The following is a 16,381-nucleotide window of genomic DNA, read 5'->3' on the forward strand; positions in this document are numbered from 1 at the left end:
CTCCTTTCTCCTCTCCTTTCCATATTCAGTTTCTTGAACAAAAAAATTCGTTTCGTTTCGTCTTCATTTTACTGTCGGCTGAGTTGCATATTTCGCGTTTCCTGTACTACATATTTGGGACAGTTGGGACTACATCCATGCAAAACAACTGGGTTAGGACGGAGGATGGGAAATCCTGCACAAATCAATTGATTTGGTGGCGTTGCAATCGCTGGGTATGCTAATGTAGAACGTAGTGTTCTCAGACACTAAACATAGGCCGTCGCAATAGATCAGTTCTGTACCCTTCAGCTCTACTCAAAGTCTGAGTACATACCTTAGGCTAAGTAAAAAGTTGAAAAGTGGCCAAAATGATGCCTCTGGGCGGGGTCTCTCCCTGTCTCGGTAGGTATATATCGGCCCTATCGCTTGGGAGGCGAATGACCTTTTTTTTTGTGCAGATTGGGTACTATTCATGTTTTCAATTAAGTTGTTAGCTTGGGGCTTGCTTCTCATTTTTAAATTTCTGCTGTAGCTGCTGGGTTGGACCGTTGGTCAGCGGTTATAGATCGTTGGAGTTGACCCCGCAATATATTTTGTACGCGATCAGCTGATCCTGTGCCCTTGCATCGACGAATGCGGGACATTCATCGTGTTGGATACAACTAACTCAAGTGAACATTTGAAAGAGTACTTTCCACCGCTCACCATTAGAGCAGCTATATGGTATTACTGCAGTAGAGTCATATATCACGCTCTGTACTGCGTCGTCCACTCGCCATCGATTTGGTATCTGCAACAACACTAGCAACATACAACAATCCAACGACCATGCCTCAGAGACAACACCAAATCAATGTGGTGCCCCTGGACATAGACCGTGATCTATCCTCAGTAGCACAGATCTGGACCGCTGCACTGCCCAACTACCCCCTCCCAGCAGAAAACCTCCGCAAGCTCCTCCCACAGCCAAACGCACACCACTTTGTCGCCCGAACAGCATCATCATCATCCAAAACCGTAGGCTTCTGCCTTGCCTACACCACGCGTCAGCATCAAAAGAATCCAACCGAAAAATCAACTTCCGGCTACATCGCCGTGCTGGCGGTGCATCCCGAGGACCAGGGACAGGGCATCGGCTCCTCCCTCCTCAACGAAACCAAGTCCTGGTTCAAGCAGAGCTTCGACTCCTGCCACCTTGAACTCGGCAGCGGGTTCCCGAGATTCTGGCCTGGTGTACCAAAGGATCTGCCCGACGCCGAACGTGTGCTGGGTTTCTTCATCGATCGCGGGTTCCAGGTGCGTCCGGATCCGCCGCGCTCGGTGGATATGTATAGAGACCTGAGGAATTTCAGCCTGGGAGAGGTGGCGTGTGTCCAACGGGCTGAAAAGGCGGGATATACATTTTCTCCGTTACGGCCCGAGGGGTATGAGGAGTGTTTAGCGGGCCAGGAGAGGAATTTCTCACATAATGCTGTTCGTTGAGACTCCGTTTTCTTTTCCTTTCATTTACAAGGGTGACTTAGAAATCTGTGCTAATGATGACCGCTATGTATAGGACTGGGTTGACATGTATCGCCTACTAGACCCAGCCTCACACCCGTCATGCATCATGACCGCGTTCGATTCGCAGGGCGTACAGGCTGGCTGGACGCTGATGCTCCCGCCGTCCTCGAGCGTCCTGCAGGAAAACTGGGCGATGCCGGCGGTGTGTGGGCCCAAGACGGGCCTTGTAGGCTGTGTTGGGATTGACGACGACCATCGCGGATCGGGTGTTGGACTAGCGCTCGTGGCGCATGCTCTGGAGGATATGAGGAAGAGGGGTATGGACGGTGTATTTGTGGACTGGGTGAGTTTGGAGGGGTTTTATGAGAGGGTTGGTTTGGAGGTTTGGTGTGCTTATCGGGGCGGGGAGATCGAGTAATTTGTTTTCTACACACTAGCTTTTAGATTATTAGAAGAGCGACGAGATTATATTGTTGGAATATAGATGTGTTTTGGAGATGAGTTCCGAGATGGCGGCTTCGGAATGAGCCTCGGCTTTCTCGTAAACCAGATTTAACATTTCCGAGACCCCATACTCTTCGTCCCCGCGTTTTTACTGACCTCTTGTTTAGTAGCTAAGACAACTCGCGTCCAAAGTATGATCAATGGAACGCCAATATTGTCTAGAACTGCATAAATTTCTGGCGATTAAAGTCAAGGCTATATTCAGTAGCGTCTGCATTCAATTAGATATTAGACTACCCTAGACACAGCCAAATGTGATTGCGAAACAAAGCAGGTACCAAATATTAATACAGTGACATGTCCCATCTATTATTGACCAACTTGTTATCGTCTATTCTGCTCCAGATCTGAGATCGAATATACTAATAACCTGGTGAATAGGAAGTCCATGAACGAAATGCACAAAGGAGATGGTCTCGAAACAGAGATAAGCGTAGAAATCATTTACCGGCATCAAGAGGAGAATCTTTGGTTTTCTGCTCACAGTCATATCCTTTTTTTTCCCGTCATTTCGTTTTTGTTATTCTCCTTTTTTTGTGTTTTTCTCAATTTCTCATTTCATCATTATTTCGTCCACTCGGAAATCAGTTATCGTCACACACACTTGAATACTGGATTGAACCGCTCAGCTAGTCGCCACATGGTCGAACTTGTATAGGGGCTCCAGGTGAGCATTCTTCTGACGGAAGACATAGCGCTTGATCCACCACGGGAGGACCTCGAACACCTGGTATCGCACATGCTTGCGTGTGGGGACAGCAAAGATGTAATCGAGTTCTTCAAGGGTACGTTGCTTGGTCTCAGGGACCCAGATGAAGATCATGATGAGGGCTAGAACATTGAGTCCACTGAGAATAGTTAGCTAAGACAGTTCCGGTCCAAAAGGAGTCAAAGGATAGAGTGGTTGGCTTACGCATAGAAACCGAAGGCACCCTGCGGCGTTAGGGCTGCGAGCATGCGAGGGAAAGTGATGCCAAGAACAGCCGCCCAGCCAAGGCATGTTGCTACCGCCCAGGCCATTCCAACCTCTAGGATAGAATCAGTATTTGAACCTGACGTAAAGTGAGGCGAGGGAATAATTACCGCGATGAGAAAGAGGGAAGACTTCAGCCGAGTAAGTGAACGGAACAGGGCCTTCGCCCGGAGAGTAAAACGCAGCGAACAAGAATACGAACATGGCGATTAATCCGAGGTGTGCCTTTGAATCGACGGGAATATAGAATGAGAATCCAGCTGCGAGTAGAGTCCATGCCATCTGCGGGAAGGTAAAGAGAAGCAGGCTCCGTCGTCCGAATGTATCAATAGTCCAGACAGCGGGGAATGCAAATACGAAGTTAACTAATCCGAATCCCCAAGAGGCCCAGAGAGCCGACTGGTCGGATGCACCGGCTTCTGAAAAGATGGTACTGCTGTAGAATGCAACAATGTTGATTCCGCACATCTGTTGGGCGATCATGACAACAAATGAGGCTAGGGTTGCACGCCGGACGCGGGGGATAGTAAACAGCTCAACAACGCGGGAGAGGTAGTTACCGTGGCCAGCGATTTCCTGTTCGACTTTGATTTGAGCATGGATGTAGTACAGATCACGGGCAGCTTGGAGCGGTGAATTGCGGAGGCGACAGAGGGATTTGTAGGCTGGTCGGAGCTTTCCCTTCTTGATGTACCAACGAGGGGATTCGGGGCACATGTAGACGCCAAGCAAAAGAGGGACTGCGGGGATAAAAGCAGATCCCATTTGCATACGCCAGGCTATATCCTCTCCCATGTCCTTCACTACCAGGTTTGCAGTGGTACCCAAGAAGATACCAAAGGCAGTCCATAGTTGCCAACACATCACCAGGCCACCGCGAACGGACGCGGGCGTGTTCTCAGCGCAGAAAATTGGAATAGTTGAGGCTTTTAGTCCCATTCCAATACCAAGGAGTGCACGAGTGACGATGAGTTGAGGCCATGTTTGGCTGAGAGCCTGACCGAACGGGGTGAGAAGACAGAAGATAGCCGAAATGAAGATCGCGCCACGACGGCCGAGATAATAGTTGCAGGGATCTGACAGCCAGCATCCGATAACAGCACTACCGATATAGGGAGCACTACCAATTGTTCAGCTTTCATTCGTGCATGAGTGTTATATCGCGAAGTGCATACGCGTTGATAATACCAACGAGCCACTGGTTAAGCTCAGCATTAGGGTTGTCATGTTGCGGGATGCCAAGCATCTCGGGCATACTAAGATTGGCGCCTAGAAACAGTGTTAGAAGAGCTACGATATGCCAAGGTGAGATGCTTACCATTGCTGCCGGTTTGGTCCCAGCCTCTGTTGGACAGTTAGCTTCTAGTGTTCAGCTGAAATTATGGGAAATCCTTACTGAACGGCGGCCCCAATGGAGCAAAGAATGATGCTAAAATAGAGAGCAATAGGCTGACGCCATTTGTGCTCGGTTTCATTCTGGATAACTAGTATGTCCTCTGGGGTCATATCGGGAAGGGCCCTAAAGTTGTCGGGGTCGCGGGCAATGAGCGAGCCCTTGCGCAAATCAGGTAGGATGTCGGTCAAGTTGTACCCGTGGGCAAATGCTTCTACATCACGAAGGACTTGAGTCTCAGTGAGATCTGCAAGAGGGTTTTTAACCCTGAAAAGAGTTAGAGACGGGGTCGTCAGCGTAGGATATGTGTTGCTTACTTTGCCGAAAGGTTTTTATTCAAATTAATATGCTCTGTAACGCCCTTCTCTGCTACATCAACATCTTCATCTTCGGTGCTTCTGTAGACATGTCAATGCGATTACTTAAAACCCCAAGGTTGGGTGAATAGACAGACAGTTTTTTTCCAGGGCCCATGGTCTCTTCGACAATCTCCTCAAGAGCTCCAGTCGAGCCCGCCTTTCCCACCATATCAGCCATGTTCGGCAGCGATCAGAGAGATGACAATAAGGTAGGAGTGACCAAGAAGAAAGCTGTACTGATGAATCAATTCAGAGAGGCAACAGAGAAAAGTTTGAACAAGTGGTGTGTTAGGTGCTGAACACTAAACGGTCATGTGTGGGGAGAGGAGATAAATAATGAAAGAGAAGGAGAAATGGAGGCGGACACAACCAAGCATTAATATACCCGGCGAGAAAAGCAGGCAAGAGATTTCGCGCGGCTCCAATCAGACTGGGGTAGCATTCATGATGATAGGTACTTTCCCGGCGTGATTTTAACCTGTGGGACCAGCTGTGGCGGTCGTGGCGCGAGGATGCTTTTCAAACCTGGCAATTTACCTTTTCATGTACCCCAGAGGAATGTGAGCAAAGCTTAATATTGGTGAAACCGTTTGCGTTGATCATGGATTGCCATTACTTGGTCTTTAGAGGGGAGATTGATATCGTTAAGCCTACAACAAAGTCCGACATCCTTTTGCTAAGCAGTGAGCAGGAGGCCAGCAGATGCTTGAAGAGGAAGGTTACTTCCGGCCACACATGTTTGTAGCCCCAGGAACATTACGGGATGGAGGTTGTAGTGGATACCTGTTGGGCTTAAGCAGGATGGGGAAGAGGGAACGAGATATGAAGCGGGACGTGACTCCGCGTCAAAGCGCACTGAAACCACGGTCCCGAAGCAACGGATCTCTGGTCTTGCTGAGGTCTACCCGTCAAGATCATCAGGGAATACAAGCCTCGTGATACAGAAGAGAATTTTGGGGCGCGGATGAACCTGAATTAACCAAGAAGAGATCTTGATCCGGCGGCTGCTAATTTTGCTTTTTCTGCTCGTGTTCCTTTGGCGGAGTCCAACAGAATAGCGGAGACGCCGCCCTTGCGTTTGATTGCAGAAAAGAGGCTGGAAGATGCGATGGCTTGTTTGCCCTTGCCCGAGTCGCGTCATAGTCGCGTGGCAAAGCCAAGTTTAGCCAATATTCATTGGTCATTCTTGGCCAGCATAGATAAGCTATCCCCGAACCAGATTGGCAAAATGAAAAGCATCTTAACTCCGTCTGGGGCAGGAACAGTTGCGGCCAATAGGAAGTCAACTTGGCCGATACCCCAGGTCCAAGCGGGTGCCCCGGTGCCCCGACGCATTCATTTCCCGGTGAGTTGTGGCCGGGGACGTCAATACGGGGGTGGCCCGATTCGACTAAGGGATGCACACCTCGCGAATTCTGGAAAGTGGGTGGTCTGATGGCTCATGTCTGGGACGTTTCCGGAATTGAAAATGATGAGGTTGAAGAAAGGGAATTCAGGATGCATCCGTCGGAGAGCTTCCCGTGACATTCTTCGGTTCACGTGGCCCCCTTCACGTTGTCTGAATCTGGAGTCTGGGGATGCGGCAGCTTTGACCTCCAACAGTCCCACACCGAGGAAGGTTCCGGGCCAGAAGAAGCATCTGGAACACCAACAGTCACGCACGCCACTTAGCGAGCCGATCTAGTATTGGAGCACGCCACCATGACTTCGACTGTAACTGTACGGAGTAACTCTAACTGAAAGCAATGGATCGGGCTTATCCTGCATTGGATTTGAATCATCAGTGGCAGTAAGTTTCGACTCTTGCGAATTGGGTACGAATCAAAGGGAAACAGGACCGGGATGGCCGATAAGACCTGGCTGATAAGCTGAACGAAAACGGCAATACTGTCGCTTGGTAACTCCTTTTGGTCTTTATAATATACGTCGCAAGGCTGGAGTCGGCGGTGCTTGATTTTAGTGGAAAGGCTTGGTAGGTTTAGCTTAGCAGTGCCCAGTCTTTCAGGGATGCTGAAGCTTGATGATCCTCCTGGGCCTGTTGGTGGCTTGACGGAGGGCCCAAGGATTCATTCCACAATCCTTGGTTCCGGATAAGTTACGCTGAACCTTATGAAGTTGCCTATAGTGCAAGTGCTGAACATGTCACCGTCATCATGTGTAGGGTGAACCTAAACTTCGTCAAGACTCGGGCCAGGATAGTTACCTGGTTTTTACCAGCATTACCAGCCAGCGGTAAGGCTGGGGTCCCCGCAGTTTTGGAATGCATTTTTCCTTTGACGTAGAGGTCTAATAGAGCCATGGTAGGTAAGTAGGCAGTGACCCCGTCAACTTCAACACAGCCTCTCTTTCACTGTTTGCCGAACTATCCTTGTAGCCAAGGCTGCTTGGAGTGAGACGGATCGATTCAAAATCGGACTGTGTAAAATCTTGCTCTCTTGGCAAGATAAACTCCCTGAATGAGGTTGTGAATACTCTGTAGAACCATAGTCTACATACACAGTGATGGGATTGCATATTTTGCACGCTTGATTGATGTTTGATACCGCGGTCTTGTATGGAATGGAAACAGTTACATAGGTAATGAACTTTGAACGAATTTTGAAGCTCACTCATCGAATGCCGGATGAATCTGGTTTCGTTAAGCTGACGTGCTGGCACTGCAGTGATTGAATCCTCCGAGGCGGATCCCGAGTTCGGTGGTGTTACAATTCCTACGGATCGCTTCGTCAGTGCATCAACAAAAACATAGTAGTAACACTCAGTATGCAGTTAATAATGAATTCACCTGAATTTAAATGCAGATATTGCTAGAATTGAGGAAAGCGAAGCATCCTGCCATTGAAGGTTAGTTCCTGAAATGGTTAGATAGTCACGTGTAGTGAACACGACGCCGTTCCGAGGCGCAGCCGGAGATATCGAACTTGTCCCCTAATGCCAATGCAGCAGATATTCCATGGGAAACTGCTTGCCTTCCGTCAGCATGATATTCACAGCGTTGATTTATTATGGACTTCTTGCAGACAGACACACCTTCCGTGCAGGACCTCCTGCAGTCCGGTGAACCATTTGTCCCGTTTTCCGAGTTCTCGGCCCAGGCTCTTCAGGCCCAACCAGACGAAGACACCTCTCGTTGGATTGAAAACAAGATCCATGATGGAAGACCCTTTGTTATCCGCGGATTTGCAGAAACAATTGGGTGGCAGGGGGCAGGCCTGAACAATGGTAGTCTAGTTCGGCTTTCTTCCTCGGGAGGTATGAGTGCTTCTCACAACTATCTTGCACTAGAGATTGTGGTTGCTAATTCGATTTCCTCTTCTCCAGTAATCCCAGTGAGGAACTGCCAGACAGGAAGAGATATAAAGATGCGGCTACGGGATCTTCTTTCGTATTCAGATGATGCCCGTGCGGGCAACGTTCGGGAATTGTAGGTCATTCTTTCGCATCGGACCCTCGATTCATCTGACATGCAAACGTTTGAGCCTCTATGCGAAGGATTTGCATTGTCCGCGGGAATGGGCGAGGTCCTTTGAAAGTCTTTTACCGTCATCGTTGAGGCATCTTGGTTCACTTGACCTGTTCCGAGCACTGCCAAAGGAGACAACACCGGAAGTACTGATGGCGTACGTTGGTTCGCGAAAATCTTTGTATGTTTATGCGGCTGCTGTTGTAACGTTGTCTGTTTACTAACGAGAAAAAATTGCAGCTCTGGGTTTCACAGATGTTTCAGTGCGACTGTAGCGCTCAATCTTATAATCGAATCGGAAGGTGAGCACAGGCCCATATCACTCAAGTTAGTATGAGAAAGTTTACTTATTGGGGGAAAAAAAGGAGATGGACCTGGATCCATATGTTTTGGAACGGATAGGAGATCGCAGCATAGATTTGACACATTCATGGATGCATTGGAGAAATCCGCTCACACAGACTGGGCCAACATATCCATTGACAAGTTAAGATCGGCTGACTTCCCGATCTATGTGACCGATCAAGGCCCTGGCGACCTTGTGGTCTTCCCAACCGCCACTGCCCACCAGATCTGGAATGTCAGCCCAATGGTTAGCAAGGTAGTCTGGAATATAATGCATGCTAGCTCGGTTGCAACCTTCTTTGACTACGTGCAGCCTGCTTACCAGAGACAATGCTATGCAGACACCGGCCGAGTTCCCTTGATTCCAATATATGCATTACAAAGCGGCGCATGCGGAAGAGAAGAGGAAAGACTCCTCCTAGATGCCTTCCACAAACAAGTGGATGATGAAGATACGGGACGGGAATCTGCACTACCAATAAAAACAATTGATACTCAAGGTGCGGTTGTCGAATGCAACTTCTGTGGGCTCGCCATATGGAACCGCCATCTACATTGCGAAAAATGCGGCGACTTTGACTTGTGTTTAACGTGCTTTGTATCCGGAAGAAGCTGTAAACATGTTGCCGACTACACCTGGGCAGAAATGATACCGCGCGGACGATGTCAAGACATTATTCAAGTAGCAAGGAGCAGAGTTGGTGTTGAATATTCTCGCATTCCCAGAGCCTCAAAGTACGCATTAAATTCCCCCCCAATAAACTATAGCATCACGATCACATGTAACTAACAAGAACTGCAAGACAATTATCGCTAGGTGCTGTGGCTGTTGCTGCAACGCAAGCTCGACGACAATTAACGGTACGTGGAGTCCTTGCCCACAAGCATTATTTGATAGTTTCTTACTATCCTTTACAGGAACGACTTTGCCATCTGTGCCGCGATAGCCACCCTGCTTGGAAAGGGATAATATGCAACCAGTGCTCGGCCTTTTTCTGCTTTCGGGGTCTTCATCGCCACTTTGACATCGATCTGATTTCGTTCTTAAGAAATGGCGACTCCTGGCATTGCCCGAAATGCGAGTGCATCTGTAACTGTCGTTGTTGTCATTTCCATCAACCATATCAGAGTAAAGACAAGCCGGTACGGGCGCGGATTAAACCAGTCGACACTCGAGGTCGCATTTTCGGGTTTGTGGATAATGTGTTCGATCAAAAACGGGGGAAAAGAGCTAGTCTTGCCGTGACAAGTGCTTCGCCAAATCAGGATCTGTCTCACCGGGGGGTGAAACGATCTCGCGCACATAAAAATGTAGGAGAGCCGGAGGGTTCGGGGCAGCACAGGGACGCTTTTGCAGTTCTAAGTGCTGAACCACGTGGGACACGGAGCCTGGACACGTCCAATGCGTTCCCAGTAACCATGGCTACGCATAGCCAAAATGACATCGGTCAGACTCCCTCTCGAGCGTTCGACCCTCTGGGCCCATTTCGTAGGGAGAATCAGAGTCAGACCGAGTCGCCGTTGTCAGAAATTCGGCGGTCTTCCCGCTCGTCTGAGACACATCCAGGACGCTATCCTCATCTTCCCCCACCAACTTCCTTCACCAGCGTACTGGAGACACCCATGTCTAGTGGTCCAGCTGAGCGAGCTGATCCCAAGGGCGATGCGACAGAGGAAGAAAGCATCCACGACTTGGAGAGCAAACTCGAAGCCCTTCGAGGGTACGCAAACGACATTCTCGAGCTTTCCTTGGTAGAGTCTCATGCGAAGATTCTGGACCGGGTCTCCCAGCTGGAAACTGAGATTGAGAAACGAAAGCGACGGAAAACTGAACTACTATTGAGTAAATTGGATCGCGACTTTCCCGATCTAGCGGATCTTGCGAGGGAAGAAGCGCGGCGTCGAGGTGTTTAAAAAAACCTACGGCATCTGACTGGTAACAAGGACAGAAACGAACATTTGTAAATATGTATATTAAATATCAAGCCGCATGATGTGGTCCCAATGTCAAAATGTCAAATCCGAGAGTCACGATATACAGAGGCATGAGCAGTTGGGGCACCGCCGATCCTCACTCACCTGACAAGTGACTTCCTTCATAACCAGACCACCACCGGGATTTTTGTTCACACCCTGCCCTTCCCATGTCTGCATAAATACCAGACAAACCTTCAGTGATAGACCCTGGTGATTTGTCTCGCGGCTGAGTCTCCAAGAGTTCGCTCAAGCAGGTAGCTGAAAGCTCATTCGCTCTTTGTTGACGACTTTCCCGATTGTTCGTCGCCCCTCCTCCCTAGTTGTTCCTCCACTCCACTCCGCACAACAACAAATCGATGTGTTTCAGAGTTTGTCAGGAACGTTGAGATACAGAAAAAGAAGAGAGAGGCTAGAAAAGATTTAAAGAGAACGCTTACCCCGGTCGAATTTCAACGGATTATTTGCGATCCCCTCACGCTGTCGAGAAAACCGGCCCCAGATATCCTGACCGCCTCCCACCAGCCACCAGTTCTCCTCCCTTACCTGCTCGACAGCCCTATTTTTTTTTTCCCTCTCTTCCCCTCATCTCTGATTCCTTGGTCCTGAATTTGGTTACTATTCCACGGAGCGCTTCACTCTCTAGGTATTCCTACCTTCGCTCGCGCCTCTCGTCATGCCATGCTTCAAAGGGCTTGCTGTTAGTATACACACCCCGGACGGACCGCTTCCCGAACACTCGATCCAGCGCCAGTCTCGGGCCTCGCGCATCACCTCCTACATCCCCGTTCCACCCCCCAAGATACCAGAAACAGGTGAAGGAAAACCGGAACAGTCTACTTTTGCAATCTCCATTACATTGTTGAACCCCGGGCAAGATGTGCCGTACTCTGCTCCGAAACCGACGCCCGACGACCCCGCTCCCAAACCAAAGGTCGTCGGCGGCCTCCCAGGACACACGGAGCAACGTGGTCTATACTCGAGCACGGTTTCACCGTACCAAGGACTGACCAACTCTCCGAACGAGACCGTTGCTGCTTACATATACTTTGATGGTCGCCAGAAGGAGGAAGTCGCTACACTGCTCCGCCGAGGGGAGGAAACCTGGGTGAACTCCCGATGGGTCAGCATTCCCGATTCAGAGGGAGGTGGTCTAGCAGAACGAGAATTCCTCTTCCGCGAGGTCGGACTGGAAAGGTGGCTTAATGGTCTGGATTTGGAAGGGAACAAGGACGCCGCGGCGAAGATAGAGCGGCGACGGCAGAAGATGGAGAAACGCCGACACAAGCGTGAGCTTGACGGTGGCAATGACATGGACATGGATGGCAAGAACAAGCGCGAGAGGGGCGTCATGCGCTATGGTAGCGATACCAAATCGCCCCTCGAGGACGTTTCTGATGATGATGTATCACTCCATAGCTCCGATGACGACCCAGTTCCAGAATCTACGGGTCAAATAAAGGTCGCGCTTTTCCGAGTGCTCGCTTCGGGCGAAATCAAACGCGGGGAATATTCACCGCAATTCGATGCTCACGACGACGATGAAGACGGCCAGGGAGGCCAAGGCGGCGGTGACGAAGATATCGACCATACCACTAGCTTCGCGAAGCCGAAATCACTCGATCCGAAGTCCATTAGCACACAAACAGTCACCGGAATTGACCCGTCCGACAAACCGTATGCGATTTTCACCTTCATGTACCGGGGAGAACGTAAGTGACAATGACTTGAAAATCGGTGGACGAAAGCTAACTTGTTGTGTTTAGGCCAACTACAAAAAATGGGGATCCTGAAGGATTCCAAAACGCAGGAAACTCCCGGTTCCGCCAAACGCCGATCGCAACAGCTCGACTTTGCGAATCTCGGCCCATTGAAGCCTGGGGGCACAGTGGGCTTTCTGAATTTCCGCGATAATACAGAAGGGCGGAAGAAGGACAAACAGAAGAACAAAGCGATGGCGGATGACGATGACATGGACAGCGATGACGACGAGGATGACCGGATACTCAACCAGGCGGACGAGGAAGAGGACAAGGACAAGGACAACCAGCATTTGTCCCCCGATGATATCAAGCGACAGGGCGAATTGGCAGAGGGTCTACGCCAGATTAAGGTAAGATTGCGCACACCCCCTTTTGAAGTTTTGTAACTGACGTGTATCAGCTTAAACGTCAACATTCGGCCGCATCGCTCGCTGGGAGCTCTCGGCGGGAGAGTCCCAATACAACAGGAGCTACTCCGGCATCATCAACTTTTTCCACGACCCCTCCAACGGCAACATCAGCTCCTGCAGGAACCACCAGTGCAGCACCAGAAACACAACAGCAACCGAACACAGTCAACGGAGAATTCATCGGCAGTCCATTGAAGAAGCAGCGTCCCAGCGTGTCGCAAGCAGATGAGTCTTCCTTCAGAAGACGGATGGAGTCAGGACTGTCAAAACAAATAAGCGAAGTCCTAGGCAGCGGCGATAAGAGCGGAGATGCCGCCAGCGACCCCAAGGGTGGTACGCTCGGCCCTCCTCTGAACGAGGGCTTGCAGTCCCCGAAGACCATTAACCCTCCAACGATTAACCCACCTGAAAATGTGGACGAGGAGTTGTAATATTGACATTCATCGATGTTCGGTCGTTTTTCCGTCAGCTCATCTGCAATCTCATATCCATTTTCGCATTTTTGATATATCAACTCTTTTTGACGACGTGACGGATTGGCACAGGGCATAAAATCACGCCCATAACGAAACCTCTTTTTCCTTCTCTTGTTTATTTCTTTTTTATGGTCGTATTTTGGAAGTGGAATGACGAAGCAGGAGGCAGGCTTGGCTTTCCAATGGCTAGAGATGTCTCTTCATTGAAAATATATTGACTGGATCTGCTTGATAGAGAGGGATCGCATAGTATGGGCAGGCTTATTACGTATGATGAAATGCAACGAATGTTTGGATGAATTCCGCAGACGGAAACTTTTTTCTCCTCACCTCAACATCTCCCTTCCACTCTTCATCCCACTACGCTACGACATACTTAGTGTTAAATTACCATGCCTCTCACACGCTCCTCCGATCCTTTAGTATGGATCGACTGCGAGGTTCGCTACTCAACGCCCAAACCATGAACGCAGCCAATTCTAACTGACCAAAGATGACGGGACTCGATCCTAAAACCGACCAAATCCTTCAAATTTGCTGCTTCGTGACCGACGCCAACCTCAATCTCCTTGACACCACGGGCTTCGAAACCGTCGTTCACGTTCCACAGGCTGCGCTGGACTCGATGTCGCAGTGGTGCATTGACACCCACAGCCGCACGGGACTAACAGCGCGGGTGCAAAACTCAACCGTCACACCCGATGCTGCGGCCGCCGAACTCCTTGCCTACATCAAGCGATACGTACCGAAGCCGCGAACGGCGCTGCTAGCAGGTAATAGTGTGCATGCAGACAAAGCGTTCCTGGCGTGTGGACCGTACGCGGCGGTGCTGGAGTGGCTGCACTATCGGATTGTGGATGTCAGTACAATCAAGGAGGTTGTCAGGCGGTGGGGAGATGAGGGGCTGTTGAGAAGTGTCCCGCCCAAGAAGGAGGTGCATGAGGCCAGGGAGGACATTCTGGAGAGCATTGAGGAGATGAAATACTACAGGGGGGTTCTTTTTAGTAAATAATATTAGTACGTAGTCAATGTGCAGGTTACATGTTGATGTGGTCATTATTATGTTGTGTACGGTCGAAGTGTTTTGGTCCCTTTTGCCCCCCACCAGGCTGGAGCATGTCTCTCCCCAAATAGATCGAGCTTCATTCTCCCTCCTGCATCTCTCTGCAAGCCAATTGTCGGTGAACATCGGAGCATTCCTTGTTTTCGACTCCCAAGCTATAATTACCTGCCTTCCCTCTCTCCTTGCTTTCCTTTCCCCTCCTCCTTGTTTTCCCTCTCTCAACTTCTCAACAGCTACAGAGCTACCCCGCCATGTCGGTCCAGACCGTTTCCATCCAACCCTTCGGCGACCAGAAGCCCGGAACGTACGTCAATTCCTTTTATTTCCCGCCTATTGCCTCTATCTGACGTTTGTCCAGCTCTGGCCTGCGAAAGAAGGTCAAGGTTTTCCAGCAGGAGAACTACACCGAGTCCTTCATCACCAGCACTCTCCTCTCCATCCCCGAAGGCGCTCAGGACGCTTTCCTCGTCATCGGTGGCGACGGTCGCTACTACAACTCTGACGCCATCCAGAAGATCGCCAAGATTGGTGCCGCCTATGGAGTAAAGAAGCTCATTGTTGGCCAGAACGGCATCCTCAGCACCCCCGCTGCTAGCAACTTGATTCGCAAGAGGAAGGCCACCGGTGGTATCCTACTGACTGCTAGTCATAACCCCGGCGGTACGAACCCACAGAACCAATATACAATGAATTCCAGCAGAAAGCAGACTGATTGTTATTATTTCCAGGTCCCGACAACGACTTTGGCATCAAGTACAACCTCACCAATGGCGCACCCGCCCCCGAACAAGTCACCAACAAGATCTATGAAGTCTCCAAGTCCCTCACCTCCTACAAATACATTGACCTTCCTGAGGTCGACACCACTACGATTGGCATCCGCAGCTATGGCCCCCTCGAGGTTGAGATCGTTCACTCGACGGAAGACTATGTGGACATGATGAAGGAGATCTTCGATTTTGACCTGATCAGAAGCTTCTTAAAGAAGCACTCTGACTTCAAGGTCCTCTTCGACGGTATGCACGGTGTGACTGGTCCGTACGGTGTTGATATCTTTGTAAACGAGCTCGGCCTCCCGGCCAGCAGCACCATGAACTGCATCCCCAAGCCCGACTTTGGCGGTGGTCACCCCGACCCCAACCTCGTTTACGCACACGAGCTTGTCGAGGCTGTCGACAAGAACAACATCCACTTCGGTGCTGCGAGTGATGGTGACGGTGACCGCAACATGATCTACGGTGCCAACACTTTCGTCTCCCCCGGCGACAGTCTCGCCATCATTGCCCACCACGCCAAGCTTATCCCCTGGTTCAAGAAGCACGGTGTCGACGGTCTTGCCCGGTCCATGCCCACGTCTGGTGCTGTTGACCTAGTCGCCAAGGCACAGGGTCTCCAGAGTTACGAAGTGCCCACCGGTTGGAAGTTCTTCTGCAACCTCTTTGACAACAAGAAGATGTCCATCTGCGGAGAGGAGAGTTTCGGCACAGGCAGCAACCACATCCGTGAGAAGGATGGCGTGTGGGCTATCGTCGCCTGGCTAAACATCATCGCCGGTGTCGCTGAGCAGAAGCCCAACGAAACACCTAGCATCGCCTCCATCCAGCAGGAATTCTGGCAGACATACGGCCGTACCTTCTTCACCCGCTACGACTACGAGAATGTCGACTCCGATGGTGCCAACAAGCTCATTGCGGCTCTCAGCGAGAAGGCCGTTGACAACAAGGACTCCTTCGTCGGCAGCACCGTCTCCGGCCGCAAGGTTGTCGACTCAGGCAACTTTGCCTACACTGACCTCGACGGCAGCGTGACCAAGAACCAGGGATTGTACGTCAAGTTCGACGACGGCAGCCGGCTGGTCGTCCGTCTATCTGGAACTGGAAGCAGCGGTGCCACTATCCGTCTGTATATTGAGAAGTATGAGAAGGACGCCACCAAGGGCCAGCTGCCCACGCAGGAGTACCTCAAGGACAATGTCGCCTTGGCACTTGGCCTGCTCAAGTTCAAGGACTTTGTTGGCCGTGAGGAGCCTGATGTTAAGACTTAGTTTACTTTCCTTATCTCTCTATACATACATTTCACCTGTTTAGCTAGCAAAGCACGATATTAATTTTATACACCCTGCGTTCCGATCTACCCACTCTTTCAAGCACGCCCTTGCAATCGTCAGCAAGGC

At 50.3% G+C, this 16,381-nt stretch overlaps 6 protein-coding genes across 6 annotated transcripts; 5 read left to right on the forward strand and 1 right to left on the reverse strand.

The window, feature by feature from the left end:
- The first annotated feature begins 452 nt into the window (after positions 1-452).
- Positions 453-2,081, forward strand: ASPSYDRAFT_42734 (putative beta-N-acetylglucosaminidase). Its single transcript, XM_040846510.1, has 2 exons — positions 453-1,455; positions 1,538-2,081. Exons 1-2 carry the CDS (start codon positions 811-813, stop codon positions 1,901-1,903), a joined length of 1,011 nt encoding a protein of 336 aa, XP_040704719.1. The 5' UTR covers positions 453-810; the 3' UTR covers positions 1,904-2,081.
- Positions 2,082-2,614: 533 nt separating this feature from the next.
- On the reverse strand, positions 2,615-4,892 carry ASPSYDRAFT_87484 (sugar porter family MFS transporter; the record flags this gene model as incomplete). Its single annotated transcript, XM_040851849.1, has 8 exons — positions 2,615-2,837; positions 2,903-3,017; positions 3,073-4,082; positions 4,138-4,231; positions 4,281-4,306; positions 4,359-4,622; positions 4,673-4,753; positions 4,810-4,892. 8 exons carry the CDS (start codon positions 4,890-4,892, stop codon positions 2,615-2,617), a joined length of 1,896 nt encoding a protein of 631 aa, XP_040704720.1.
- A 2,748-nt stretch (positions 4,893-7,640) lies between these two features.
- On the forward strand, positions 7,641-10,804 carry ASPSYDRAFT_778868 (ZZ-type zinc finger protein). The gene is made up of 7 exons (XM_040850912.1): positions 7,641-7,966; positions 8,036-8,138; positions 8,194-8,358; positions 8,418-8,479; positions 8,543-9,257; positions 9,326-9,383; positions 9,441-10,804. Exons 1-7 carry the CDS (start codon positions 7,720-7,722, stop codon positions 10,434-10,436), a joined length of 2,346 nt encoding a protein of 781 aa, XP_040704721.1. The 5' UTR covers positions 7,641-7,719; the 3' UTR covers positions 10,437-10,804.
- Positions 10,730-13,319, forward strand: ASPSYDRAFT_778921 (uncharacterized protein). The gene is made up of 3 exons (XM_040850913.1): positions 10,730-12,208; positions 12,263-12,609; positions 12,660-13,319. The coding sequence occupies exons 1-3, from the start codon at positions 11,173-11,175 to the stop codon at positions 13,098-13,100; spliced, it is 1,824 nt and encodes a 607-aa protein (XP_040704722.1). The 5' UTR covers positions 10,730-11,172; the 3' UTR covers positions 13,101-13,319.
- A 218-nt stretch (positions 13,320-13,537) lies between these two features.
- On the forward strand, positions 13,538-14,157 carry ASPSYDRAFT_146690 (oligoribonuclease; the record flags this gene model as incomplete). Its single annotated transcript, XM_040841643.1, has 2 exons — positions 13,538-13,585; positions 13,639-14,157. 2 exons carry the CDS (start codon positions 13,538-13,540, stop codon positions 14,155-14,157), a joined length of 567 nt encoding a protein of 188 aa, XP_040704723.1.
- Positions 14,158-14,308: 151 nt separating this feature from the next.
- Positions 14,309-16,345, forward strand: pgmA (phosphoglucomutase PGM2). The gene is made up of 3 exons (XM_040850911.1): positions 14,309-14,512; positions 14,567-14,868; positions 14,937-16,345. Exons 1-3 carry the CDS (start codon positions 14,460-14,462, stop codon positions 16,250-16,252), a joined length of 1,671 nt encoding a protein of 556 aa, XP_040704724.1. The 5' UTR covers positions 14,309-14,459; the 3' UTR covers positions 16,253-16,345.
- Positions 16,346-16,381: the final 36 nt, after the last annotated feature.

Source organism: Aspergillus sydowii (genome assembly GCF_001890705.1).
Source record: "Aspergillus sydowii CBS 593.65 unplaced genomic scaffold ASPSYscaffold_3, whole genome shotgun sequence".
In the NCBI taxonomy this organism is placed as follows: Eukaryota; Fungi; Ascomycota; class Eurotiomycetes; order Eurotiales; family Aspergillaceae; genus Aspergillus; species Aspergillus sydowii.

Excerpts from the sequence above, each read along its gene's own strand:
- ASPSYDRAFT_778921 (XM_040850913.1), top strand. The coding sequence starts at position 11,173 with ATGCCATGCTTCAAAGGGCTTGCTGTTAGTATACACACCCCGGACGGA. Across the intron at positions 12,209-12,262 it reads CTTCATGTACCGGGGAGAAC|GCCAACTACAAAAAATGGGG; the intron begins GTAAGTGACAAT and ends TGTTGTGTTTAG. Across the intron at positions 12,610-12,659 it reads AGGGTCTACGCCAGATTAAG|CTTAAACGTCAACATTCGGC; the intron begins GTAAGATTGCGC and ends GACGTGTATCAG.
- ASPSYDRAFT_778868 (XM_040850912.1), top strand. The coding sequence starts at position 7,720 with ATGGACTTCTTGCAGACAGACACACCTTCCGTGCAGGACCTCCTGCAG. Across the intron at positions 7,967-8,035 it reads TCGGCTTTCTTCCTCGGGAG|TAATCCCAGTGAGGAACTGC; the intron begins GTATGAGTGCTT and ends CCTCTTCTCCAG. Across the intron at positions 9,258-9,325 it reads CGCATTCCCAGAGCCTCAAA|ACAATTATCGCTAGGTGCTG; the intron begins GTACGCATTAAA and ends AAGAACTGCAAG.
- ASPSYDRAFT_42734 (XM_040846510.1), top strand. The coding sequence starts at position 811 with ATGCCTCAGAGACAACACCAAATCAATGTGGTGCCCCTGGACATAGAC. Across the intron at positions 1,456-1,537 it reads GGAATTTCTCACATAATGCT|GACTGGGTTGACATGTATCG; the intron begins GTTCGTTGAGAC and ends CGCTATGTATAG.
- pgmA (XM_040850911.1), top strand. The coding sequence starts at position 14,460 with ATGTCGGTCCAGACCGTTTCCATCCAACCCTTCGGCGACCAGAAGCCC. Across the intron at positions 14,513-14,566 it reads GGCGACCAGAAGCCCGGAAC|CTCTGGCCTGCGAAAGAAGG; the intron begins GTACGTCAATTC and ends ACGTTTGTCCAG. Across the intron at positions 14,869-14,936 it reads TGCTAGTCATAACCCCGGCG|GTCCCGACAACGACTTTGGC; the intron begins GTACGAACCCAC and ends TATTATTTCCAG.